The sequence below is a fragment of the Eptesicus fuscus genome, chromosome 7 (genome assembly GCF_027574615.1).
Source record: "Eptesicus fuscus isolate TK198812 chromosome 7, DD_ASM_mEF_20220401, whole genome shotgun sequence".
Taxonomy (NCBI): Eukaryota; Metazoa; Chordata; class Mammalia; order Chiroptera; family Vespertilionidae; genus Eptesicus; species Eptesicus fuscus.
Window position 1 is genome coordinate 50,688,127 of NC_072479.1, and position 27,940 is coordinate 50,716,066.

Below are 27,940 nucleotides of genomic sequence, written 5' to 3' on the forward strand. Positions count from 1 at the left end.
GTATGCATAGTCTTTATCTGCCCAGGATTCCTCTTCCCTCCTTCTGTTAACAGAACCTGGTCCCTGATCCCAGAGGCAGCCATGTGACCCAACTTGAGAATCACAATCCATAAACCAAATTCAGGAGATTGATCCAGCCTGGCCAGTGTGGCTCAGTGATTAAGTGTGGACCCATAAACTAAGAGGTCATGAGTAAGGGCACATGCCTGGGTTGTGGGCTTGATCCCCAGTAGGGAGTGTGTAGAAGGCAGCTGATTGATGTTTTTCTCTCTCTCCTCTTCCTTCTACTCTCTTAAAAATCGATAACATTGTTTTTAAAAATGTAAGATATTTAAAATGTACATTATGGTGATTTATATACATATACATTGTGGAATAATTGCTTCCATTTAGTTAATTAACACGTTCATCACCTTGCATATTTATTTTGTTCTGTGTGTGAGAACATTTAAGTTCCAGTCTCTTAGCAGATTAATTATACAACACAATGTTGTTAACTATAGTCACCATGTTTTACATTAGATCCTCGGACCTTATTCATCTTATAGCTGAGTGTGTACCCTTTTACCAAACTCTCCCTATTTCTCATACCCCAAGCCCCTGGCAAACACTTTGCTACTATCTGTTTCTATGAGTTTGACCTTTTTTTTTTTTTTTTTTAAAGATTTCACAGTTTATGTTTTTTATATATGTAAACATGAGGATAGCTGCATTTTTCTATCACATTTTGTTCTGTTAATGATATCTCTAGATATTTTCTTTCTCCTCATACTGCTTTTGTTAAAAGTATTCTTGACTTAATGTATTGTGTAAAAAATTCTGAGAGGATATTTAGCACTTTAGAGAAATATATATGTTCACCATTTTCCTAATGTAAATATAAAATTTTGGTTATGTGTTTCCAAAAATAATACTCAAATGCCTTGAATCATATCATTATATATTTCATTTTAATGTTCTAGAATGAGAAGTTTTAATGGTATATAAGACTGATAGCCTCAAGTTTTAAATTGACTTAATTTTAAAATAAAAGTTGTATAAACAATAGTTATAAAGAAAATTCTATGGAGAAGAAAATGTAAAAAACTGCTCCAAAAAGATTTTCTTGTTGATAATTAAGCTTAAAAAGTGAAATATAATATGAAATTTTACTTTGATAGTGAATATAGTTGTAATATAGTGAATTAATCCTCAAGATAAAAAAATGGTTAAATGAGTTTCAACTTTGAGTAATGAGCAAACATCACTTTAGTAGAGTGCCTATTTAAATAGAAGTCAAGAAGGTTGATAATGATAATGATGTTTTTTTTGTTTGAACCTCACGAAGCATCAGTTATCACATTTAAAGCAAATTGGAAATGAAAAATATATAATTAGTAAAAACATAGCAATTTGAAGTCACCATTTTTTTCAATATATAGGAGCCATTTTTGTTTTTGCCCACCCTGCATCCTCTCTTCTTTGGCTCAGCATCTCAAATTTTCTTTGGGGAAACAGCCTCTACCCACACTTAGGCAACAAAATTCAGAAGGAGCTCTACGCAAGACCACATTTAAGATTCAGCCTGGCCAAAGCCCTGAATTGCCTTAGACACAGGGATTTGTTGAAAGGTAAGCAAATAACCCAAAATCATACAATCAGAGAGAATCTCAAGGCTTATGAGGAAGCTGCTAGGAAGAGATGCTCTATGTCTTAGACTGAAGTAGAGAAATAATTCCAAGCATCTACATAAACTGATCTTTGACAAGGATGAAAAGAACATTTAATGGGGGAAGAATGGCCTGTTCAACAAATGGTGTTGGGAAAGTTGGATGTCAATATGTAGAAGAAAGAAATTGGACTCATCTCACACCACAAACAAAAATGAACTCAAAATAGATTAAAGACTTAAAGATAAGACTGGAAACCATAAAGCTCCTGGAAGAAACAGAAAAATGTCTTGCATTGGTTTGAGCAATGATTTTTTTGGTTATGACACCAAAAGCACAGGCATCAAAGCAAAACTAGACAAGTGAGATTGCATTAAAGTAAAAAACTTCTGCACTGCAAAGGAAGCAGTCAACAGAATAAAAAGGCAATCTACAGCATAGGAGAAAATATTTGTAAACCATATATCCAATAAGTGATTAATATCCAAAATATATAAGAAACTCGTACAACTCAATAGAAAACAAAACTTAACCCAATTAAGATCAGCTAAGAATCTGAATAGACATTTTAAAAAGACATACAAATGGGCCATCTATAATAATAAAAGGGTAATATGCTAATTAGACCAGACGTCTTCCGGACATCATCCCGGATGTCCTTCCTGACGAAGCCGGGGCCAGAGAGAAGCCATCCTGGGTCCCGGGTGCCTGTGGGTGGCCTGAGGGAAGCAGGCTTGGGTCCTGGGTGTCTGCGGGCGGCTAGAGGAGGGAAGCCTGGGTCCCAGGCACCAGAGGGAAGCCGGTGCCGGCAGCCAGAGGAAGGAAGGCCTGCTCTTGCATGAATTTTCATGCATCGGGCCTCTAGTAAGTATATGAAAAGGTCACTGATCCCTAATATCCTGGAAATGGAAATCAATATTATATCTGTTAGAATGGCTATTATTAAAAAAAAAAAAAAGTAAGTGTTGGTGAGGATTTAGAGAAAAGGGAACCTTTGCATTCTGTTGATGGGAATGTAAATTGGTGTAGTGATTATGAAAACAGCATGCAGATTCCTCAAAAAATTACAAATAGGACTACCATATGAACCAGCAATTCCACTTCTGTACACATATCCAAAGGAAATGATATCAGTATATCAAAAAGATATCTGTATTCCCATATTCACTGCAGCATTATTTACAAAAGCCAACACATGGAAATAACGTAAGTGTCCATCAACAGATGAATGGATAAAGAAAATGTGGTATATATACAATGGAATAGTATTCAGCCATGATAAAAAAAAAAAAGAAATTCTGCCACTTTGGACAAATGGATTAAGTTGGAGAACATTATGCTAAATAAAATAAGACAAATACAGAAAGAGAAATACTACATGATCTCACTCATATGTGGAATCTAAGAAAGTCTAACTCATAAAGGCAGAGAATAGAATGGTGGTTGCCAGGGGCTGAGTGGTGGGGGAGGGGAACAAATAAATGTTGGGAAAGGTTATAAACATTACGTTATGAGGGATGAATAAATTCTGAAGATCTAATGTACAACATGATGACTATCGTTAACAATACTGCATTTTACACTTAAAATTTGCAATATACACTTAAATGTTACAAAAAATCATAGCTATGGGAAGTGATGCCCATGTTAATTAGCTTGATTGTGATAACCATTTTGCAAGGTATATCAAACATCACATTGTCCACCTAAAATATATGCAAATTTGTCAAGTATACCTCAATAAGATTGGCCAAAAAAAGTCTTAAAATAGTGACTTGACAAGGGCTAACACCAGAGGGATTATTAGCCAGGAGATGGCTTATGGAAAAATTTGACCTTGTTATCTATGTTAAAGGATGAGTAAGATAGTAGCTTGTAAGAAGAGTTGGGTACATTTGATAAGGAGCAGACATCAGAAATAATCCTATGGAAGTTTGTATATTGCCATTCTACGCTTTATCTAGAAGAAATTTTAGTTTCTGGCATGTTTACATAATTTTCCCTATTTCAAATACAAGTGTAGAATGTTTTGGTTTTTTTTTTAGCCTATTGATAATTTTCTTCAGAATTTAGAATAGATAGAATTAGATGTATATATTCAAACTTCCATTTTAACTAAAGTTTCATTAATAATTAGGTCTTAGGGCAAAAGTTCATAGCTGAAAAACATTTACCAGACCTTTAAAAGTAGGAATGAGAAAATACATTATAGTCTTATAAAATAGCATGATACAAAAATAAATGACAAATTTATGAAAATAAGAAGAGATCCACGTGACTATATTTTAGCAATTATAAAGGGTTTATTAAGAAATAAGTCTGAAAGGTTAAGTGGTGATAGATAATAAGAATTGTAATACCATGCTCAGAACTTTGATCCTTTTCCTTTACAAAACAGTCAATGGAACATTTGGGAGGGTAGTGGTGATGACTGAAATCTAGGTAGAATATGGGTAAATAGTCATGGGGGGAAATGGACTGGAGAATTAGATTTAGTCATTGGAGAAAATAGATTGGGGATTAGGTACTAAAAATAGACAAACACTTGGAGTAGAACTTAGAACACAGGTGAGGTGCGGTAATGAGCATAAGGAAGGTAGAACACTAGATTTGATTATAGCTTTCTTCTACAATTGCATTGTTTTTCTTGTTTTTGTCTTCTATCTTGATGAAAAAGAATTGTACAAAAATGCTACTTTTCCTCAGTGTACAAATCAGCCTTTTCATTTGACATTAAGGCTCTAAAAATTGCTCCCTCATCCCTTTCCGATCTCATCTACTTCCCCTTCCCTTAGTCCAGCTGGACTGACATCTTGCCATTTCTTGAACTTGCCAGACATGGATGAGCTTTCCCACTCCCTGTTTCCTTTGCTGGGAATGTTCTTCCTTCAGAAATCTGCACGTCTTGTTCCTTTGCCACCTTTAGGTTTTTATGTAAATGTTACTTTATCTTATTTTCCACCTTATCTAAAATAGCAACCTCCTTATGATCCTTCCCTGCTCTTTTATTTTTCTTAGCACGTAGTATCTAACATAAGTGATTTATATTTTTTATTTGTTTTCTCCAGGGTGACATATGCCATTATAAGTATGTCCAAACACATAGAAGGTATAAGACCAAGAGTGAACAGTAATGTGGACTATGGGCTTTGGGTGATAACAGTGTGTCAATTGCATCTGTAGGGCATATATGAGAAATCTCTGCACTATCTACTCAATTTTGCTGTGAAACTAAAACTTCTCTAAACAATAAAGTCTCTTAAAAAAATAAGTTGAGGGAACATATGCTGAGAAGTGGTTTGAGGAGAACTTCTATGGTGCAGATGATGCTCTTTTTTTGAACTGAGTGTGTTATTTCTGTATAAATCCATTAAACTGTATATGCATATAAAAGCAAACACCGGACATTTATTTCAGCCCTTAGAAGTGGCTTGTATTTTGACTATGTCTGACTTCCATCGACATTAATCAATTATGTGCATTCAGAAAAAAGTGGTGCCCTCACATTTGAGCAGATGTTGAAAATTATCTTTTGGTTGGCATACTATTTAGTGGTCCTTAAAAAAAGGCAGTGTACATTTCATTTTAAAAATTTAAAGTGAACATTTATTTATTACCTTAATGTTAATTTAATAAGCAATACAGTTTTTCCTTACATATTATATAAACAAATGCATATACTTTCTAAGAAACAGCATAGCCCTGCAATAAAAATTAGTAAGCAGTAAATAATAATTTAAATACAATAATAATAGAGTACAAAGAAAGATATAGTGGTAAATTGCATAATTCAGGAAGAAATTACATTCTGATTTTTTGCACTCCACCCTCTGCCCCCTGAAAAAAATAAATAAAGCTCAGCAGATAGGAGCATTTATGATCAAGGTAAATATTATAAAATACGTAGCACCTTTGGTCAATAAAACAATTGTCAACATTTATCTTCAGGAAGCCTAAAGAGCTTTTCTCATTTTGTAAAGAAACTAAAACTAGTTAATGTGTACCATGAATTTAGCTGCTGCATAATTCAACATTTGCATAAAATGTTTCCTGACAAAAATGAAATATTCAAGATAAACTATCAACTTAAAGATAAAATGCTATAAGTGTGTGCTTTCTATACCTTACTTTGAAAATTAGCCAGAGAATTCTAACATACACTCAGCCTGCACCATAGAACACTGTAGTAGTAACAATCTAGCCCAATCAATTTGTCTCAAGAAAGGAATTATTCTGTGCCTGGCACTTTGCTAGGCACTAAAATTGTTATTGCAACTAAGAGAATGTCCCTGTCCACAGGAGCTCACAGTCTAATAAGGAAGAGATAAACTTGAAAATATACTCAAAACTGCAGGCAAAATATATACCGTCCCCCTCCTCCTCACCAGCCCCTCCCCCTGCTCCACGGCAGAAGAATTCAACATTTGGTTTTAAATTAGTTATGTAGTTAAACCTAGACACGACAACAGAGATTTTTCTAAAACAGTATGTCCATATAACAGTGTATAAATGAAAGCAAAGTGGTAAATGATTCAGTTATTCAAACAAGCTAACTTAAAAATAAAGGACATTAAAGACAATATAATTTAAAAAATGATCAACACAATATACGTCTGATTTAAATAAATCTACATTGTGTTTAGACAAAATATATTGTATGAAAATGCCAGTTCTTGCCAAGTTTAAAACTATTATATGTACAAAAATAACAGCAATATATATTGCAAGATCAAATCACAATCACTTTAAATACATTCATCTGTAAGAAGGCAAAAAGTAGAGGGTTCTAGCTTATATTTTTAAACTTTGAAAGGCATTTTAGTGTACCGTTAAAGTAGGTGAAGTGACCATTTAAAAAAGCAAGCATTTTTGAGACAGATCCTATTCTAATTATTTTATTAACCCATTCTCATATTTTTAAGTCAAATAATATTTTTGGGCCCTGGCCAGTGTGGCTCATTTTGTTGAGTGTTGTCCCATGCACTGAAGGGTTGTCAGTTCGATCCCCAGTCAGGGGCATGCAAGAGGCAGCCAACTGATGTGTTGCTCTCACATCCATGTTTCTCTCTCTCTCCCTTCCTCTCTCTCTAAAAATCAATAAAGTCTTTTAAAATATGTTTGGGGTGTTCTCCTTGAGATTATACAATGGCATTAATTTCTTGCGTATGACTTAATTCAACAAACTCGTATTGTGTGTTCTGTGCTGTACTTTTTTGGGAAAAAATAAGTGGGTAATGCTTCTGAAATAAAATATGAGCATAAGACAAAAAAGGAATCAATGGAATACTGACACATAGACTCTGTAAACAAATCATTAGTGTGCATTTTTTAATGACTTAGATATTGCTGTAACAACATATACATATTGGACAAAATCATTCATCCCTCCAGTTATTACATCCAATTTACTAAGAATTATCTATTGTGGGAATCAGCAAATATTCTTCAAATTAAATTTACAAACATAATTTTGTAAAGTATAATTCAATTAGGACAAATATATTCATTTTGGAAATAAAGGATTTAAGTAAGGTTAGACTATTTCCAGGAAAGTATGTATACACGCTACAAAGTTCACCATTACAAGTGAAATGGCTTATCCAGTCACTCAGAGGGCAGATATATGTTTAGTCAAAGCCCTTCACCTGTTTTGGTATTATTCTGCAAAACTATGAATTTGTAACAAACCTAACTTAAGACGATGAGATGACGAAACAAATTAATTAAATATATCTTTGATACATAAATATATTAAAAAGAAAATACAATACAAATAAAAATTACACATAATGCTTAGAAAATAAACAGTTCAGTTCACATGTCCTTTCTCACTAAATCCAGAAACATTTATACTTTACTTAGAGTAGCATTGGCAGAAAACCAAAGTCAATTAAATAGTTTATTAAGAATTTGTCCTGTACTTTAATGAACAAGCTATATAAACTGGGTCAAACTTAAAAACCTTTTTTTTTAGATACATATGAAAGCAAAACAACAGTAAACCTAGAATGAAAATCTTAGAAGAATGTGTTAAAACTTCACTCTGACATTCACATAATGCTTTTGTTCATCTGACCAGAACTCTTTACTAATCTATACTTGACAGAATATTGAGTGCCTGTGTTTCCTAGCTTGTTTTGCCATATTTGAATTTAAAACAAAAGAGCAAAAGGCTTGTTAAACTGTGTGAAGAAAAATATCTACTGAAAGACAGTGGATTTATGATCTCTGAATAATCAATTGCCTGCTGAAATACTGTATATTATGCAACTTACTAACAAGCACCTATGAAGACTGAAAAACATGGAAAGCGGGCAAATAGGGGAAGTAAACTAAACCCGCCAAAGAAACAAAAATCCTGTGCTAAAAATGTCCTTGATTAGATGAAAAATTCTAAAGAACTTGACCTAGACATTGTAAAAAAAAAGAGAGAAAAGAAAATGATTTTTAAAAATAATGATAGAAAAGAAGAAAGGATGGGGGAAAGGTAAAGCAGCATGGGATTGGGATGGGAGAAATAACATGGTCTAAAGAAAAATTCTCCTATGCGCCATTTAAGTAAAATATATATATATATATTTTTGCAGCATTACTTTTCCTTTTAAGGCAGAGACCTAAAATTAAGAATTTCAATACTACCCTAACAATTCTTTCACGAACCGCACATAAGCCAAATAAGGTGAAAGAAAAGCAGTGCAGGACAGAGGAGTAAAATGAACCAGGTAGAGTTAAAACCTACAGTGTACAAACTATTGATAACAAAGAAGAGAATATCACAACAAAATCCCATGAGCTCAGCAAATTATTCAATTTTTTAATGATCCACAGAGATAGTTTCTGGAACTCAAGTTTCTGATTTGATTATGCAAGCATTATAATTACTGACAAGGGGTCTCTTGGTTTTGAAGTGGATTTCTCATACATGAGGTCATGCACATTGACATGTAGAATCCTAACCCTAAAAAGAAGTGACGTGAATAAAGACTGTAATTTCTATTTTATCTCAATCATTTTGATGCTCTTTGGTATTGTGAACTGTTGTGGTAAGGAATCTACTTAGTATGCTGTATCAGTGATGTCATTGCATCGAAAGGACCTACAGGATGGATGTGATGGTACTATGCTTGATGGTAAGCTTGGTTTCTCCAAGTTGTCAGGCACTTTAAGAAAATTAGAAACATCCAGGAGAGTAAGGGCCAAGCACAAAAAGATCAATTTTTATAGATTTTTAAAAATCGCATTCAAATATATATGTATCAAATGTACAGTCACACAAGTTCCTTTATTTGAAAGATGAGTGATAATTGCCAAAAGTATACACTGTTGGCCCCAGGAATATGGCCATTGCTGCTAAACACAAATAAGACCAGATGCAGCGTGGGTGACTTTGTGAAGGACGTAAGACATTAGAAGTGCACCATCTGAAATAAAGCTAAGGAGAACAATGTTCCATGCATGCCAAAGTGTGGAATGAGAGGGAAAAAGCAATGGCACTTGTTCTTTCTATAGATCAAAGGGACAGGGGGGAAAATGACAACACAGATGTTCAGGGAAACTTGAAAAATGAGTAAAGGTATAGGGGCCATTGCAGAAAATAACGGAAATAAATATATATTGCATAGGTGAACCAAGTTATTTATATGTCACAAACTTTTTAAAGTGTTGTTTTTCTTGTAATTTAAGATAATCCTGTGAATAAGAATCATAATTCTGAAAATAATGTTTTATAGTAAGTACTTTTAATTCTTCAGTCATAATAAGTAGCTACCAATATGGGAATTACTTATCCATAAAGAAAATAACTTTTCTTCTAAATCCAACCTCAGGGAAAATATATTACACTTGAATCATACAAATATGTCATTATTTTTATGAAAAGTCACATTAAAATAATTATAGATATTACATAATCATTACCATGATTTGGGATAAGGTACATTGACTAGAAAAACAGCCAACTTGAAACTATGTAATCAGGTTATAGCAAATGCAGTCTCTAACAAAACTAGATAAATCATAATATGGACTGAAGTTAAACCTAATTGGTTTCCCTGCATAAAGTTTAAATTTGTTGCATCTATATTGTACCTAGCTTCTACAGCTTCTATTAGGAGACAGCATGGTAGTGAACATCCTAGGGGCTATTTCTACTTTTAGATAAACCTGAGCTTTAGTTCTGATTCTGTCACATATTACCTTTTATCTTTGGTAATTTGCTGAATTTCTTCATCTGTTTTTTGTTTTGTGTCACTCATCTATTATATCAGGCCAATAGCCTCTACCTATGATTTGGCTTGAATATTAAAAGGTATTAGGTAGGCAAAATGCATAATACATAAAGACTAGCTCCCTTCCCACTTTGCATCCTTTCTTCCTATTAAATTGAGCCTAACAGTCACAATTTATTTTTATTTTTTTTTAATTAAGCCTGAAATTTTATACAAATGAGAGGTTTTGGGGTGTGTTTTTTTTAAATTTATTTTTGATGGAAAATAAGTTTCAACTAATGATTAAGGCTATTTCTATATTTTATAACATTAACTTACATCATACATATTACGGTCTTTTTTTCTTTATCCTCAATTGTCACATGTAGCCAGAGAAGGATGAGTAAAAAATACCTAGATTTCTAAAGTGCACATTCAAGTGTATCAAACCTAATGATGTTAGTTATTTCCTAGTGTCTGGGAACAGTGTGTGTGTGTGTGTGTGTGTGTGTGTGTGTGTGTGTGTGTGTGTGTGTGTGGGTAGATAAGGTGGCTGGAACTCTGTACTAACAAAGTGAAACTTATGCATCATGTGAAGTTACACTGGGAAAACATCAAGTCTTCCCACATGAAGTACACCAGAGCCTGACTCCCTGCCTCTTAAATGTGTGCTGACTGGACCTAAGAAGGATCAGGAAAGATAATCATTATGTGACAACAAGATAATGAATGTTCTAAGTTGATATTCTCTTTTCAGTCTTTGAAAGATTCTGTTAAATCAATAAATATTTTAACAAGTTCAAGAGAGCCGGAAGAGTGAACAAGTAGAAAAACTTATTTTACCCTGGAACAATTCTGCGTCCTGTATGAGAATTTACATCACTCTTTCCAGTATACTCTGATTTAAATGTTCAATATGTATGTATGAGAATTGGTATGTGTGTGTATTTATAACTTTCTTCATCGCTACTGCCAGACATGACTATGTACCTCATATTGTGCACTTTGAATGCACCATTTCCCTTCCCTTTTTTTTTTAAACTATTTGATATAATCAGTGCCAGAAATGAAAGCATAATGAAGATGGCCAAGGAGCAATAAAATAAATACGAATCGGTTTTTGACAAGAAATTCGTCAGTATGTGAATAAATCTCCTTTCGTGGAGAAAACTACTGGAATGCACCCACCAGCATGTCTCTAGCAGCTGGTGATAAAAAGGGCCAGAGCCTTAGACCTAAAACCCCACGATCATTACTCTGCTGTTTATTCTCCTCACCCCTGAGTCTAGTATCTATATTCATTTACAAGTGTGTTTCCAGAGAATCCAAGACACATTTGGAAATGTTGAAGATTGGAGAGTGACTAACTTACGATGTTGCGTTGCTAATGACGAGTCAGAGTTACATAGAAAAGCACTCATAATATGAAAATAGCTTATTCAAGACTCAAGATTGGGCAAAATGAAATTAAAAAAAAAAACACAACAAACACAAAACCACAGCCATATACTGCCACATTTCCCTGATTAATTTACTGATGGTATTGGCACATATCGTTTTACTTAATATTTGAAAAATACAAATACCTCTTTTATATGCAAAAAGTGAATGTTAAATGAAATATGGAATTTTATATAGCTTCCTGAATGTGAGGCGCATGCTTAAACAGTGTATACATTTTACAAATTAATCCTTAGTGTAAGCTATCACCAAAGCTTGATATACAGGTACAATCTCTTAGGGGATAGGAATAGCACCTGCCTCTACCGCAATTAATAAAACACACAAAACCCCCAGCAAATTCCCTTTGATGTCTTGAGAGTGACATCACTTCAATAACCAAGCACTAAATGCTTTTTATTAGTCATGGTCTTAACTTAAACTTCAGATCTGTAGACGAAAATATTTATACCTTTAGTCGTAAAGCACAATTTCTTTCTTGTTTACAAGCGCTTTATAACTCAAAATGGTGCCTATAGCTCTGAATGTACAGAAAACTATCATGTGCCACTGTATTCAAGAGTGTTGCAGGTTCCCAGATGTTTTCACATCGCCATGAAAACGAGAAACTGCGAAATTACTCTGGGCTGCAGGATTGCAAGCTTCTTGCTATTGTTGTACATGATCCCTGCCCTTCTCAAGTGCAAATACCAGGTCACGCACAGCCTCCAGTGCTAGCAGCCGTGTTTTAACAGTCTTCTGGTTTAGTTAACAGTTATGTTCACAGGCAGCAGGAAGCCCAGTCCATAGAGGGCAGAATTTTCAAGTGCCGACATCCCTATAATATGAGGCATTTTCGGCGGCTGAGTAAAAAGCCTATTTGTGATTTTTGGTTTTTGCTTTTGCATTTTGGGGAAGGGAGGGAAATGAGAGTTTAGAGGGCTCATTATAAGCACCCCCGCACTCTTAGCTTTCCCAAATGTATTACTCATAACAGTAACCTACTGATCACCACCATGTTGGGAAAAATTATAACTTGGCTTATCTGTAAACCTATCCACCAGGATTTGGGTTGATTCCGCTTGCTGTCTCAGTCTGAAAATAGATCAGATGAGTTCTGGTTAAAATAAAATCCCTGGTTATTACTTTCTGGATTACTAACAAAAATCCTTTTTTAGCCCTGCCCTGTGTAGCTCAGTGGGTTGGGCATCATCCCTCCTCCGAAAAGCCGCTGCTTTCTCTAAAAACCAATAAAAAAACCTTTTTAAAAATCTCTTTTAAAATCAATGGATGTAGTCCATTCCTTGGGGGTAATTTAGGCTTTTAAGTTAGTTTACATATTAGGTAAAAATTCTAAAAATTAATTTGAGGGTGCTGTTCTCTACTACCAGGTACTAATGGCTCCCTCAAAGAAAGCGTGTGCATGGGCTAATCAAATCTTACGGTTTAAAAAAGTTAGTTGTATTTTCAAGTTAAGATCACCTCATTTCCACCCATGTTCTTATCTTTAAAATCCACATGTACAGTAGTATGCAAATATAACACACTTCTTTTTTTCTCCATGGATATTTTTTAAGTAAAAAGAAAAAAAATAGTATGGTGATAATGTTCTTTTTGAACTTATTTGTCTTTTGTTCTCCAGATACTGTGAGTGGAAATTCATTTGCCTTTAGTTCCATTTCACACTTTAATATCTTAAAAAATGAAATGTGGAGAGGGTATTCTTATAGAATTACTTAAACCAGGGGTTTGGAATTCAGATCTCTATAATTAAGACTGGAAGTCACTAGAAGATTTGGAAATTATTTTAATCACCACAACCAGAGTCATGTATGAAAATAAAACCCTTGCATGGATTCTTTATATGCATAATCTCAAAATATATTTTTTTAAAAGGAAACATTTAAAATTTGACATTGAGGGAAATCTCATCTCCGTCATTCATTATGAGGTTTTATTTAAACTAAAATCCTTTCCAATATTTTGGAGGGGGAAAAAAGTTCTCGTAAGAAAGTCATAAACACTGGCCTGGCCGGTGTGGCTCAGTGGTTGAGCGTCGTCCCATGCACCAAGAGGTCACTGGTTCGATTTCTGGTCAGGGCGTATGCCCGGTTGCCTGCTTGATCCTCAGTAGGAGGCAGCCAATCAGTGTTTCTCTCTCATCTATGTTTCTATCTCTTTCCCCCTCTCCATTCCTCTCTGTCTAAAAAATCAATACAAAAACATATTTTTAAAAAAGTCATAAACACTGAAATCAGAGATGTGATTCTTGCTACATGTTAGTTTCTCTTTCTGAGGGATTATTTTCTGGTCTCGTGCTTTTGACTTCAACAACACATTGTTTAGATGCGTTCAAGGGTTCAGATTCTTGGGAATCCGGCTTGTTATACGTTTCTTCCTTTGCTTTTTCCAACTTCTTTTCCTTTGCAAGCATTCTATAGTTTATAGTATTACCAATGAGCAACCACACACTTGCTAGGAATACAATAGCCCCGCAGGCTATATACATATATTTATACTCTCCAGTTTCATCCACCAATTTACCTAAGAGACAAAACAAACAAACAAAAAACATATTTTAGGATAAAATAATAAAAGAGCCATAAATAATAAAATTTTCTAATAAATTCTTCCATAGGCACAGTACGTACCTATTTCTTATTTAAGTTAATATTAAATATTTAATGAAAATTATTCTTTTTTATAACTTATATCCTATCTAATAAAAGAGTAATATGCAACTTGACCATCACTCCAACACACAAGATGGCTGCCCCCATGTGGTCAAAGATGGCTGCCCCCTTGTGGACACAAGATGGCCACCACAAGATGGCCAGCAGGGGAGGGCAATTGGGAGAGACCAGGCCTGCAAAGGAGGGCAGTTGTGGGCAATCAGGCCAGAAGGAGAGGGCAGTTGGGAGGGACCAGGCCTGCAAGGGAGGGCAGTTGGGGGCGATCAAGCCTGCAGGGGAGGGCAGTTAGGGGTGACCAGGCCAGCAGAGGAGGGGAGTTGGGGGTGACTGGGCCTTCAGGGAAGGGCAGTTGCGGGGAATCAGGCCTGCAGGGGAGAACAGTTGGGGGTGACCAGGCCTGCAGGGGAGGGCAGTTAGGGGCAAACAGGCTGGCAGGGGAGCAGTTAGGCATCAATCAGGCTGGCAGGGGAGTGGTTAGGGGGTGATTAGGCTGGCAGGCAGAAGTGGTTAGGGGCAATCAGGAAGGCAGGCAGGTGAGCAGTTGGGAGCCAGCAGTCCTGGATTGTGAGGGGGATGTCCGATTGCCTGTTTAGGGATCGGGGCTAAATGGGCAGTTGGACATCCCTTGAGGGGTCCCAGATTGGACAGGGTGCAGGCTGGGCTGATAGACACCCCCCACCCCCATGCATGAATTTCATGCACCGGGCCTCTAGTATATAAATAAAGACATGAATGTACACATGCAGCATTATATTACTGGTATATTAAAATTATTTAACATTATTTCCCTCAATAAAAATGTACAATTAAGACAAAGTAGGTATATATGCTTTGGAGTGCATATTCATAAATACATGTTTAATATCTATTCATGCAGAAATAGATATATTTATCTGTTTATTTACAGCAGACACATTGAGATTGCTTCACTCCTTTCCATACTTCCTATCTTTTCAAAAAAGAGGGAAACATTACATTCTTTAGGAAAGACCCAAAGGCTTTTATAAAGTTCGTAGAGGACATGATGTTTACTAAATGCTTTCTCTATGCCCAGCACTAGGCTAAACACTATTATCTGCAATATCTCATTGACTTCTATAAGAGCACTAGGAAGTAATCTGAGCATGGTTACACAGCCAGGGAGGCGCAGACTCTGGGTCTGATCAAGGACTGTCTGAATCTCATATTCCTAACTGTTCTTTAAATGGCTTCACCAAATCTCATGGTTAAGAGTTATGTCACTTTTTGTGGCTAATTACATTTTTTACTTTATCTAAATCTAAATTATTAAGGCCAAACTAATCAGAAAAAATATTGCCCAGCCAGCATGACTCAGTGGTTGAGCATCAACCTATGAACCAGGAGATCATGGTTCGATTCCCATTCGAGGCTTGATCCCCAGGAGGGGTGTGCAAGAGGAGGCTGATCAATGATTTTCTTTCATCATAGATGTTTCTAGCTCTCTCTCCCTCTTCCTTCCTCTCTGAAATCAATAAAACATAATTGTTTTTTTTTTAAAAAGAAAGAAAATGTTTATTCCATTTGACTATTGAAAACATTAAAAAACTAGCTTGGTGCCATATAATCTGAAGGCTTTATTGACTTTTAAAAATAGTTCAATTCATAGATTTGCCTCTTGCTTTTTTTTTTTTTATTTTTTATTTTTTGCAGGCACCTGATTCTTAACGATAATTATTACCAGCAAAATGGAGTGGACACAAACCCATGTTGTTTCTTATATGCTTATTCCAGGTGATTCTGATATACACCTATTTGTTTCGTCAGAATCTCTATCCTTCTAACTGAAACCTAGTCAGTAGCTCAGTGTTAAATTTAGTTACTTTTGAAATTAACTATTTGAACAAGGTTCCCTGTTTTAATTGGGTAAATGGTGGAATAGGCTTATTTGAATACATATGACACATACATAAGCATAACAAAAACTGCGTAATTTAATTTCCCATTCTGACTTTAAGTCAAATATTCTTTTTATACAATGATTGTTACACTTCAAAATACATAAACATCAGTTCTATGGCCCCATCAGAGTTAATATCACTGTGGACTGCCAAGTCAACCTACTTTCTAAATGTTTTGGGAGTTTTTTAATCATCATCAAGGAACCATATATGATTTCTAGAACTAAAGCTTCAGTTCTCTGTGAGTACAGCAGTGAAAGACTTGACTGACAAAAAAGAGAAATCATTCTCTCCCTACCCTTCACTGCTCTACGAACAAGAGTAGCAGGAGCAGCAGCAAATGTGTGAGAAGTAACTACAACAGGACACATTCATTCAAAAGTATTTACTGAGTGCCTACAATGTGCCAGACACCACTCTAGGAGATGCCAAATGCTGTAGAGAAGCAGCCCACCTCAAAGTCATGCAGTGTCTGTCAGGGGCAGCAGGAGGCAGAAACAGGATGAAAAAGGTGGAAGTATTATGGCTGGAGTGTGAGAGCTTCATGAAGCAGCAAGTCAGTTGCTGCCATAGCTATCACTGGTGCAATGGTTTGGCAATATTAAACAATAGCATTTAAGGGTACAGAAATAGATGTAAATGTTAGGAAAGTTCTCAGCCCAAGGAGGAGTAGCCAAATCAGATTCTTTCCTTTTCATCCCGAAAGCCCACCCACTACATCGGTTGACCTTTTTTTTTTTTTTATCATCCCACCATGGCTACTGAAATAACAGTTTTCTTTGTTTATACTAAGAATTTTATTGTTAATGAATAGGCTTCTAAAACCCATTTGGTAAAACTGCCTCTGTATGAAAAGATAGGCCAATTGTACTTGTCTTATAAAATAAAATCAATTGGCTGATAAATATACTGACTGGTTTTAACCCTTTTTAAAAATTGTTTTGGTGCCATGGTACATCCACGCTGAGGGATACACCACCCAAAACAACTGTACAATTTACTAGAGGACAGCTGTGGTGGGCAGCAAGTACACAAATACTCCCTCATTCCTACCCAAGTGAAAAAGCAAAAGGTAAAAAGTCAAAGTGCCTTAAGTTAGCAAATTAAAGATAAATTTCCCCACTTTCGAAATGATTCCTTAATGTCATGTACGAAGCCTTTTATTAACTGATTTAAATACAATGAAATTTTTACATTTAGCCCTGCATTTACTGTGACCACCAGGGGGCAGGCTAGGAATCTCAGTGAATACCTAAGTTTAGTATTAACCAAAATAATATATAATGGTTACTGAAAAATTCTGGTCCACAAAAAGCATTTAATATTTATAACATTAGTATGTTATAAACAAAAATTAAGCAAAGTCTAAACTTCAAAATGAACTTATACATGCATCTTAGTGTCCTTACTGGGCTATTTACACAGATGCTTTTATAAGCATATTAAAAAATATTTTAGATCTTAAAATTAAAAGGTAGTCTTTATAATTTATAAATATGAACTATAAGTGTCTGATAAAAATGACTTTCATGGATATATATTAGTATATCCTATCAGTGGGTATTATAAAAGTATTCTTCCCTTAGGCATGTAATAAGTTCCATATCAATATAACCAATAAGAAAATAGATCCTGACTTTTTGAGAGAGCTATTTTAAATTTTTGACTAATTTTAATATAGATGGAAGAGAAATCTATCATCAATGATAAAATTTAAAAAATGACTTTTTCATTAAACATTTTTAAAAACACAAAAACAACTGATATGGGTAAAAAATCTAAACATTATGCTACTAATTACCAGTTTAACTTAAATTCTTAAGTTCATAGGTCCAGCGTTTGAAACAAATTTAGATCTAAATTCAACTAATTATGAAGTTCAAAAATACCTAATAAACCCTAAAATTAACACATGCTCAGTCCTTCAGGCTATTAGTATTTTTTTAATTACAAGGCATGTGATGTATTACAATGAACATCTCAGTCAATAGCTATTGATTTGATGCCTTTTGCTTTCCTTGATGAGAAATCTTACCAGCAAGAGGAGGGCCAAGGAGAACTGGACAGCACTCCACAATTGTGACGAGTCCCACAGCACTGGAAAATCTTTGAGCACCAACAAGGTCCATGAGGCTTTCAAAGAGGATACTGCTAACACTCCCAAATCCAAGGCCAAAAAATATAGCATAAAACACCAGGCTTATGTAGTCCTCTGCCAATGGGCACAAGAGATGACACACTCCCGTGAACATAATTGCAAAACTGAAGAAGTACTGGATTCGAGGTCGAACAAGTTTGGTGTTCGCAATGAATCCTACTGCAGGCCTTGCAAACATGTCAACAAAAGCCATAACAGACAGCAGGAAGGCTGCAGAGTACTCATCAATTCCCTTGTCTTTAGCATATGGGGCCAAGAATATAACGGGGGCAAAAAATCCTAGAAACATAATGACATTTCCAGATAAGTATATCAAAAACCCTCTATGCTTAAAAAGGGAGAAATCTAAATAGTTATTAATTTTTTCCCAGACTGATTGCTTCTTGTGGCTTTTTTTCACATGCGACTCAAGCTCTGTTTCGCAAATTTTATTTTGAGCCTTAGTAGTTGATTTGGATTCAACGGGTCTCATGAGAGCCCCAGCCACACAGGCATTCAACAATATGCCTCCCAAAATCATGAAGCTTCCTTTCCAGCCGAAAGTATTAAAAAGGAACTGATTGAAAGGAGCTAATGTACTTAGGAAAACAGGACTTCCTGCCATGGCAAGACCATTCGCCATGGGTCGTTTCTTATAGAAGTATTTGCCAATGATTGTTAAGGCGGGTTGCAGGTTGAAGGCCAGACCTAAACCTGCAAAGAACAAAACAGAAGAAAGAAAAACACAAACACATTATGCCACTCATAAAAGAAATTACTCTTCAAAACATACATTCAATTGGGTAAGGCAGGACTCAAAAGGCAATAGCAGGTGTTGATTTTTTGTTAATCATCAATATAAAGAGAATGGCACATAAAAAGTTTCTCATAATTGGACACTTGATATGTATGATGGTTTCATATTCCTTTCATTTTAAAGCACAAAATTAAAACCAAAAGCTTTTACTGATGTTTCAAAAATCAGAGCATAGGTTGAAACTAGAACAAAATTATTAATTCTTATAATTACAATCACTTAGTTCCACAGATTTTCATCTCCTTTTATATTTACACTAGAGGCCTGGTGCACGAAATTTGTGCAGGGGGGGGTGGGGGGTGTCCCTCAGCCCAGCCTGAACCCGCTCCAATCTGGGACCCCTAGAGGGATGTTTGACTGCCCGTTTAGGTCTGATCCTGGTAGGATCGGGCCTAAATGGAAAGTCGGACATCCCTCTCACAATCCAGGACTGCTTGCTCCTAACCGCTCGCCTGCCTGCCTTCCTGCCTGCCCCTAACCACTTCTGCCTGCCAGCCTGACCACCCCCTAACCACTCTCCTACAAGCCTGATCGATGCCTAACTGCTCCCCTGATGGCCCAATTGCCCCCAAATGCCCTCCCCTGCAAGCCTGGTTGCCCCTAACTGCCCTGCCCTGCAGGCCTGGTTGCCCCTAACTGTCCTCCCCTGCAGGCCTGAACTCCCACAACTGCCCTCCCCTGCAAGCCTGGTCACCCCTAACTGCTCTTCCCTGCTGGCCTGGTTGCCCCCAAAGCCCTCCCCTGCAGGCCTGGTCACCCCCAACTGCCCTGCCCTGCAGGCCTGGTCCCCCTCAACTGCCCTTCCCTGCAGTCCTGGTCCCCTCCCAACTGCCCTTCTCTGCAGGCCTGGTCACCCCTAACTTCCCTCCCCTGCCGGCCATCTTGTGGTGGCCATCTTGTGTCCACATGGGGGCAGCCATCTTTGGCCACATGGGGGCGGCCATCTTGTGTGTTGGAGTGATGGTCAATTTGCATATTACTCTTTTATTAGATAGGATAAATATATAGATATACATACATATATAGATATACATACATATATACAAACATATATACATATATATATATGCATATATATCCTATATAATAAAATCCTAATGTGCTAAGTATTCGGTCGTCCAGTTGGCTGTTCAACCAATCAAAGCGTAATATGCTAATGATATGCTAAGGCTGCTCAACTGCTCGCTATTACATGCACTGACCACCAGGGGGCAGACAGTTGACTGGTCGACCAGTCACTATGACATGCACTGACCAGCAGGGGACAGACACTCCAACCAGTAGGTTAGCTTGCTGCTGGGGTCCGGCTGATTAGGACTGAGCAAAACAGGCCGGACATGCCCTGGAGCCTTCCCGCGGTCCCTCCCCAGCTGGCCAACCTCCCACGTCCCTCCCAGGCCCTGATCCTGCTCAGGTGGGGTCCTTCCGCCTGGCCTGCGCCCGCTCACAATCTGGGACCCCTTGGGGGATGTCAGAGAGCCAGTTTCAGCCCAATGGCAGAATGACCGGTTGCTATTACATGCACTAACCACCATGGCCAGACACTCAATGCAGGAGCTGCCCCCTGGTGGTCAGTGCGTTCCCACAGGGTTGCGCCGCTCAGCCAGAAGCCGGGCTCATGGCTGGCGAGCACAGTGGCGGTGGCCGAGACAGGGAGCGGGCCTAAGTCATCAGTAGACTTCCCCCAAGGGCTCCTGGACTGGGAGAGGGCACTGAGCCTCTAGTATATATTTATGATAGATTTGTTTCCTTGTGGGAAAGACTGCATTTAAAACATGAATGGTTTGTTTTTCAGTTGAACACACTAAAAATTTTGTCACTTATAAACAATCTTAGGTCTCCCCAGAGATATTTCTTCAAAGCCATGCAAATAATAAAATATAATAAATTCATGTCTTTAGTTTCATGCTCTCCATCCTCACATTCCACATTTCATGAATATAGATGCATGTGTGTGTTAACTAAAAAGCAAATAATTTTGAGGCTTGAAGCATAGTCTTATTTCAGGGAGTAAAGGTTGTTGTTTATATAAGTCACAAGTCCCTGCTGTCTAGGGAAGTTCTTGGCAGTGCTAAATATCACCTTTGAAAATTTATTATTTCTTATAGCTCGCCAAGGTACTATTTAGCCATCGTAATGAAAAAGTTTGTTTAAAAAGTACACAAAATTGATTGATATAAACTACCTCTCTTTCACTCTTCGCCTACATATTATTCCATATTATTTTAGGAGTTACAGAAGTCAGAATTCTGCATTTACTAATCTATGTAAATTGAGACAGTACTGCCAACTAGTTAAGTATTTAGTTTCTGGGACACTCAGTTCTGAGTACAAATACTTATTGCAAACAATTAATAGAAATGTTTTCTATGAGGAGGAGGGTCCCTAAAAGCTGACTGGGAGGAACAAAGAGCATGCTTGGAGAGTAACAGGGCAGTATGCTCTCTGATTCTACATATGCCGTCTGCCGTACCTGCGAGATATGTAGAATAAGTGTTAAGAGACCTAACATTCAAATAATAAAACTGACCAACTGACCAGCCTATGGTCAGTGGCTTGAAAGTGGAAGAACCAAAATTAAAACCCAGGAATTACACACACACACACATATGTGTGTGTGTGTATAATTATATATACACACACACACAGAGACAATTATATATATAATTATATATATGTATATATATATATATATATATATATATAGAGAGAGAGAGAGAGAGAGAGAGAGAGAGAGAGAGAGATGGATTTGTTATTCCTCTTATTTATGTATTCATTGGTTGATTCTTGCATGTGACCTGACTGGAGATCGAACCCACAACCTTGGCTCACAGGGAGGACACTCTAACCAACTGAGCTACCTGGCCAGGGCCCAAACTGTGTTTTGAAATTGTGTGCTAAGTTTCTTTATCCTATGCCATCTCCTCTCCCTCAGTCCTCATTCTGTCACCTGGAATTTTACTTTCAGATGGTAATCCAAGTTCTCCTTAAGAGAGAGTGGCCATCTATTTCCTATTCTGGCATGGCAAAACAAGCAAGAGATTTGAAATAAAAAAATCTAAATCTGCCTCAACTACTTACCTATGTGTAGTACTCGGCAAAACATTTAGATTTCTTAAGCTCTAATTCCCTCAACAACAAAAATAACGGTTGCCAAAATAAACTAAGTTCTAGAACTGTAAGATATTATATAACAACATTGTGATGATTATTATTTGCTAATATTTATTTAACAGTAATAAAATGCTGGGCACTCTGTACTTTATGTTAACTTTTTCATTTAATCATCCCAAGAACTCCCAAATAATAGAGCTATCATTTCCTCCATTTTAAAGACAAAGAGAATGGGGCATAAGGAGGTTAATTTACCCAGGATCACACAGCTAATGTGTGCTGAGTCAGGTTTCTAAAAAACTTGTCTGATTTCAGATACCAAAAAGGATTGGCTGACAATAACTTATGATAATTTTTACAGGTGTATTTAATGGTTGACTCTAGCAGCATCAAAGCCTCCAAGACCCAAAGGAATGGAATTGAAGTTGGAATAATATACAGGGTGGGGCAAAAGTAAGGTTTGCAATTATTTGTATGGAAACTAATACAATCTATAATAATAAAAGGGTAATATGCTAATTAGACCAGATGTCCTTCCGGGCGTCATTCCGGACGTCCTTCCAGACGAAGCCTGGGCCAGAGGGAAGCCGGTGCCAGCAGCTGGAGGAAGGAAGGCCTACTCTTGCACCAATTTTCATGCATCAGGCCTCTAGTAATTAATAAATAATAATACAAGAATAAACTGTTTCACATACTCACAACTGTAAAGCTATTTTTGTCCCACCTGTATAATATTGTTGCTATTTGTGGTGCAGTAATACCCAAATCACCTTTTCCCTAATACATCTACTTGTAGACTTAGCCTTACTTCCATAGTCAAATATAATACACAGTATTTCAGCACAAAGGAAATGGCATTCTCTCCTTTCTGGCAATTTTTAGATAGAATAAGATTCTCTCATTCACAAAAGATGTTTTACCGTATCAAGAAAAGAGAGAGAGGGGTGTTGATAGATAGTAAAGAGAAGGATTTATCATCACTCCGTTGTAGGCTTTAATGCTTCACATTTTTTTCATCACATGACACATGAGTGCAAGGTTAGACTGATCTAAAATCACAATAAAAAGAGAAATATGTTTACCTTGTTATCTGTGGGCATTAGAAAAATATTCAATTTCTTTATATATTGAAGTCTAATTTTTCTTAAAACTGAGTATAGATTTGTTTGATTCAATTTATTATTGAGGTTAATAAACATTGTATTTTCCAAATGTACATATTCAGGTCCGTTTAAGTCCAAAGACACTTTGCATAAGAAACAACTATAATCAAATACTAGGATGGATGTCATATGAAAATATTTGTGTTTAGTAGCCAATGTGCCTTGTAGAGCTTTAAACCAGAATCTTTTTAGGAAGGGAACAAAGAGGCACCACAATACAGAGCTCCACCATAAACAGAATACAATAATTCTATTGTTAAAGCTAAGTCAGTGCATCCAGAAAATAACTCTTTGCCACTGTTTTTAACCTATTATGTGAAACATCAGATATTGTAAATACTAATAAGCAATGAAAAATACATTTTTTTTTAAATGAAGCTATTTATATGCCAGAAAGCTTCTGTCTGCCATCTTAGCTGGCTGAAGAGTGAAGGATAAAATGATAAAAACAGGCCAATGCTGTTTTGTTTCTGACATTTATATCATAGAGCATTATGTATCTGGTAAATTGTTTTTTTCCTATTACCTGAAATAATTTTGATTGGACATTCCATAGCTAGTATTTCAATGTACTAGATGAAAATAATTCAAGATCGTACCTGATATAAAAATAAAATTCAAAGAAAACAATAAAAATGTCCTATTGTTCATGTATTTTAGAGAGCTTCGTGAACAACATGAGTGTTAAGATAGTAAGCTGAAAACAAAACTTACCTCCAATGAACCCCACAGTGAGGTAGAGCTCTATTACGCTGGTGCTAAAAGAGGCTGCGACCAATCCCACACAGCACAGCAAACCGCCTAACATCACCACTGGCCGGCTGCCATATTTATTCACCAAAATGCTGCTGATGGGACCTGAGTAGAGATGAGATGAAGAAATATTCAGTTGCTGGGTCGTTTATTTTTAACATTGTTAATTTTGAAAGCTGAGACGCACATTTTAATGATCAAAGAAAAACACACAGAGCATATAATGAAGACTTCAATACTTTCCAATCAGTTTGACTGATTATCTTTAATCATACATGTAAAAGCACATAAAATAATACCTTAGAACTACTTACTATATAGTTTATGATCACAGTCATTCAACTTTTGATGAAAAAGTTTTTTGACAAAATATAGCTAAATTGTCGAAATATCTTAGTAAATGCAGGAAAATTTTTGCAACAAAAATCTAGCCATTATATAAATGATTTGTGTTAGAATTTTGTTTTTTAGAATACTGTGCATGCACACACACACACACTCACGCTCTTAATTAGAGTTCAATTTTTAAATTAGAATCCATTATACTTTTTCTTTAATATTATGTTTCTTTGATTCTAAGACACCGATTTTTTCTATATCTTACTGTATTAGAAATAAGGATGTCTTACACTTGATGATCTCTGAACAATTCCTGTTTATCAGGGTGCAGTCATAGGTAGTTATGTAGCTATCATGGCCCATGAATGCTTGAACTGTATGTTATTGCTGTGGCTTGGTTGGACAATAGGAATACTGGTAACTCATATTAACTAATACTTCAATCAAACCAGTTAAGGACCATTTAAAACGGAATATGAAATCTTCATTGTTTTCTGAAAAATTTTCTGTTGACACATTCTGGTAAGGCCAAGAAAGAACCAGCCCAAACTTGCAGAATGAGCGCAGTAGTATAGATGGAATTACCAGAAAAAATGGTGGATTTCTCCCTGAAAATACGCTCCCACATGGACAAGTAGAACAATCTCTTATGTTAAACATGAACATCAAGGACTTGGACTCAAAAACTAATTTAGAAGAGCCAAATACTGCCTAGAAAGAAGGTTTTAAAATGCCTTGCTCAGTTTTTTAAATGTAAATTTTCTGGCAAATGTGTCCTATTTGTGTGTGTATGCATAAAATATTCAAGAGTGATTAAAATGATTAAATTAATTTAAGTATGTCTTTAAAAGTGCTTTTGGTAATTATAAAATTAAAGTTATAAATATTAATAAAGTGCTGCATCTTATTTTTGTGCACAACATTTTTTCTTTAGTGGTGTTTTATAAAATAATGGTACAACTGCCCTCGCCAGATATACCAAGGTTGTGGGTTTGATCTCTAGCGGGGCACATATGGGTATCAACCAATGAATGCATGAATGGGTGGAACAACAAATCTCTCTAAAATCAATAAATAAATATTAAAAATAATATACAATTTAACAATTGAGGCTTAGAGTCAATGCAAATCCATACTAGTTTATAAAACTTGTCAATGTGTAAGTGATTTGATTTGACATTCCATTTTAACTTAAAATTATATTTCATCTGAAACTAGGGACACTACTTTTCTTAAAGTAATTTAACTAACTCAATTTAATTCAACTTAACTCAAATTAGTTTAATACAGTATTTCTTGAGCCAGTTTTCACATGCCAAGGATGAGTTAATCCTCAATACATTCCAGTCCAGAGAAAAAAATAATCAAGAAGTTGTATTAAGAACTGTGGTGGATGCTTTGATTAGACAATCAGAATAAATTCAAAGGCACTGACCAATTACTTGGATTAATAACAATGATCTCTTCTCAGTATAGCATTTTTTATGTGGTGCATAGATAATTAAAAAAATGAGTTAACTGATTTACTACATTTTATAATTGTGTTTGCCCAAAATGTGTAAACTTAAATTGGAACATAGGCTGTTAATTACAACTAAATTTGCAATGTATGTGAAATAATTATATCTAAATATTGGGATAACTAAATCAAAGCTTTTCCCATCACTGTGATTAACTAAAGGAAGTCACTAAAGAAAACATTTAGAGGTGCTGGCATTTTTTTTTAATTTTTTTTTTTTTTTTTTGAGGTGGCTTAGATAGTTTCTACATTGGGATTAGTCAATATGCAATAAGAGTTATAATTTTAACAAATAATTTTATTTTAAGTTATATACTTTAGTTAAATGATATTCTATATGGGATATATTTACAAAGTCATCTATAATCTTTTTCCTGACCAAAAAATACTTCATAAGTGATTATTTAGAAATAATCAAAGCTCCATACTCTTTTACTTCCTTGTCTTCTGAAAGCTACTTCTGTCAGCTACTTCTGTTTTTCCTGGTGTGGCTCCGTAATACTTACGAAAAGGATATTTATTCTGGCAAGGAAGCTTTTATGGGTTCTTATAAATTACAGAGTTTGCCCACTCTTAGAACTCCTGTTGCACTTAGAGCTGGTAATAAACACACACAGACACACAAACACAATTATTTATTCTCCATTTCATTTGTCTGAATCTAGTTCATACGTATAAAATGTCATAAAATATGTCTACTTCGTAATAGTTGTGGGTTAAAATTTAAATTATGATATAAAGTAAAATACACTCATTTTGTAAATAATTTTTTTTAAAATATACTTTATTTATTTTTTACAGAGAGCAAGGGAGAGGGATAGAGACTTAGAAACATCAATAAGAGAGAGAGAAACATCCATCAGCTGCCTCCTGCACACCCCCTACTGGGGATGTGCTTGCAACCAAGTACATGCCCTTGACCGGGAATTGAACCTGGGACCCTTCACTCCGCAGGTCGATACTCTATCCACTGAGCCAAACCGGTTAGGACTGTAAAGAATTTTTAATGCTTAATATTAGCTTGAGGAGGCATCTTAACATTAGATGTAAAACGACACCATCCATTATCTCTCTCTATCCTACAAGTGGCTTAGTTTATTGTTACTAACAAGAAATATAAAATTAAAAACAAAAACGGATTCTCATCACATGTGATTTTTATTAAGCATGAGCTAGCTTCCCAGGTGTCCCCTTTTGATGAATCATAGGCCTAATTATATTCTGAGCGCATTCATTCATTTATCTATTAATTCAATCATACTGGAAGTTTGTACTCAGCATGTGTTTTCAAGTAATCATGATGTTTAATTATTAGTTATGTCAAAAAAGGAAACTCTGTACCTACTGATAGTTATATTTGAGTCCATATCTAAGTACAGCAGTTATTGTTCATCAAAAATTTTGTTTTATTTGCTCATCAAGCAGTTATAAAAAATGACATGCAAGAATAATATCTTATTTCCAAAAAAAATTCACAAAAGTATCAGACTGTATCTAAATCAGACTATGTACCCACTAATTTATTCTGATCCTGCTTTCCAAAGAATTTTTAGTGTCAAGTTAATGGCCACATGCATGTTAACTATGAAGGTGTATAGGAGAGTTTCCCCAGAGAGCAGTGTAAGGATCTCAATATTGTTACCTGCATTTCCGCTACTTCCTTGTCTTCTGAAAGCTATTTCTGTCAGCTACTTCTGTTTTTCTTGGTATGGCTCCTTAATATTTACCAAAAGGATACTTATTCTGGTAAGGAAGCTTCTGTGGGTTCTTATAAATTACAGAGTTTGCCCACTCTTAGAACTCCTGTTGCACTTAGAGTTGGTAACACACACACACACACACACACACACACACACACACACTTATTTACTCTGCATTTAATTTGTTTGAATCTTGTTCATACATTCTAAGCTTTGTGAAAGTAGCTGCCATATATACTATTATTCATCATGCCAAATATTCATCAATATTTATTGAGTTACTACTCTTTGCAGTTAGTGTGCTAATAATTGTGAATTATTACATGATTTTTGTGTGGCAATTTGATGATATAATTGCCTAATTAAAGTTACATAACAGTCGATAAAACGGAGGTGTGCAAAGTGCTTAGATAACTTGTTTAAGATCGCATCAGAATCAATGGTAGAATGTGGATATGAGCCCAAAGGCACCTGATTATAAAACTGTGCT

General features: G+C 35.8%; 1 protein-coding gene across 2 annotated transcripts in view; it reads right to left on the minus strand.

Moving 5' to 3' along the window:
* Window positions 1-13,086: 13,086 nt before the first annotated feature.
* SLC16A7 (solute carrier family 16 member 7) overlaps window positions 13,087-27,940 on the minus strand; it is a 151,216-nt gene continuing 136,362 nt past the window's right edge. For both annotated transcript variants that reach the window (XM_054718919.1, XM_054718918.1), the window contains 3 exons: window positions 23,854-23,997; window positions 17,944-18,759; window positions 13,087-13,840 (listed from right to left, as the gene is read on the minus strand). In XM_054718919.1, coding sequence (XP_054574894.1) covers window positions 13,569-13,840; window positions 17,944-18,759; window positions 23,854-23,997 — 1,232 coding nt within the window. In that variant the 3' untranslated portion in view covers window positions 13,087-13,568. The remainder of the gene's footprint in view (window positions 13,841-17,943; window positions 18,760-23,853; window positions 23,998-27,940) is intronic.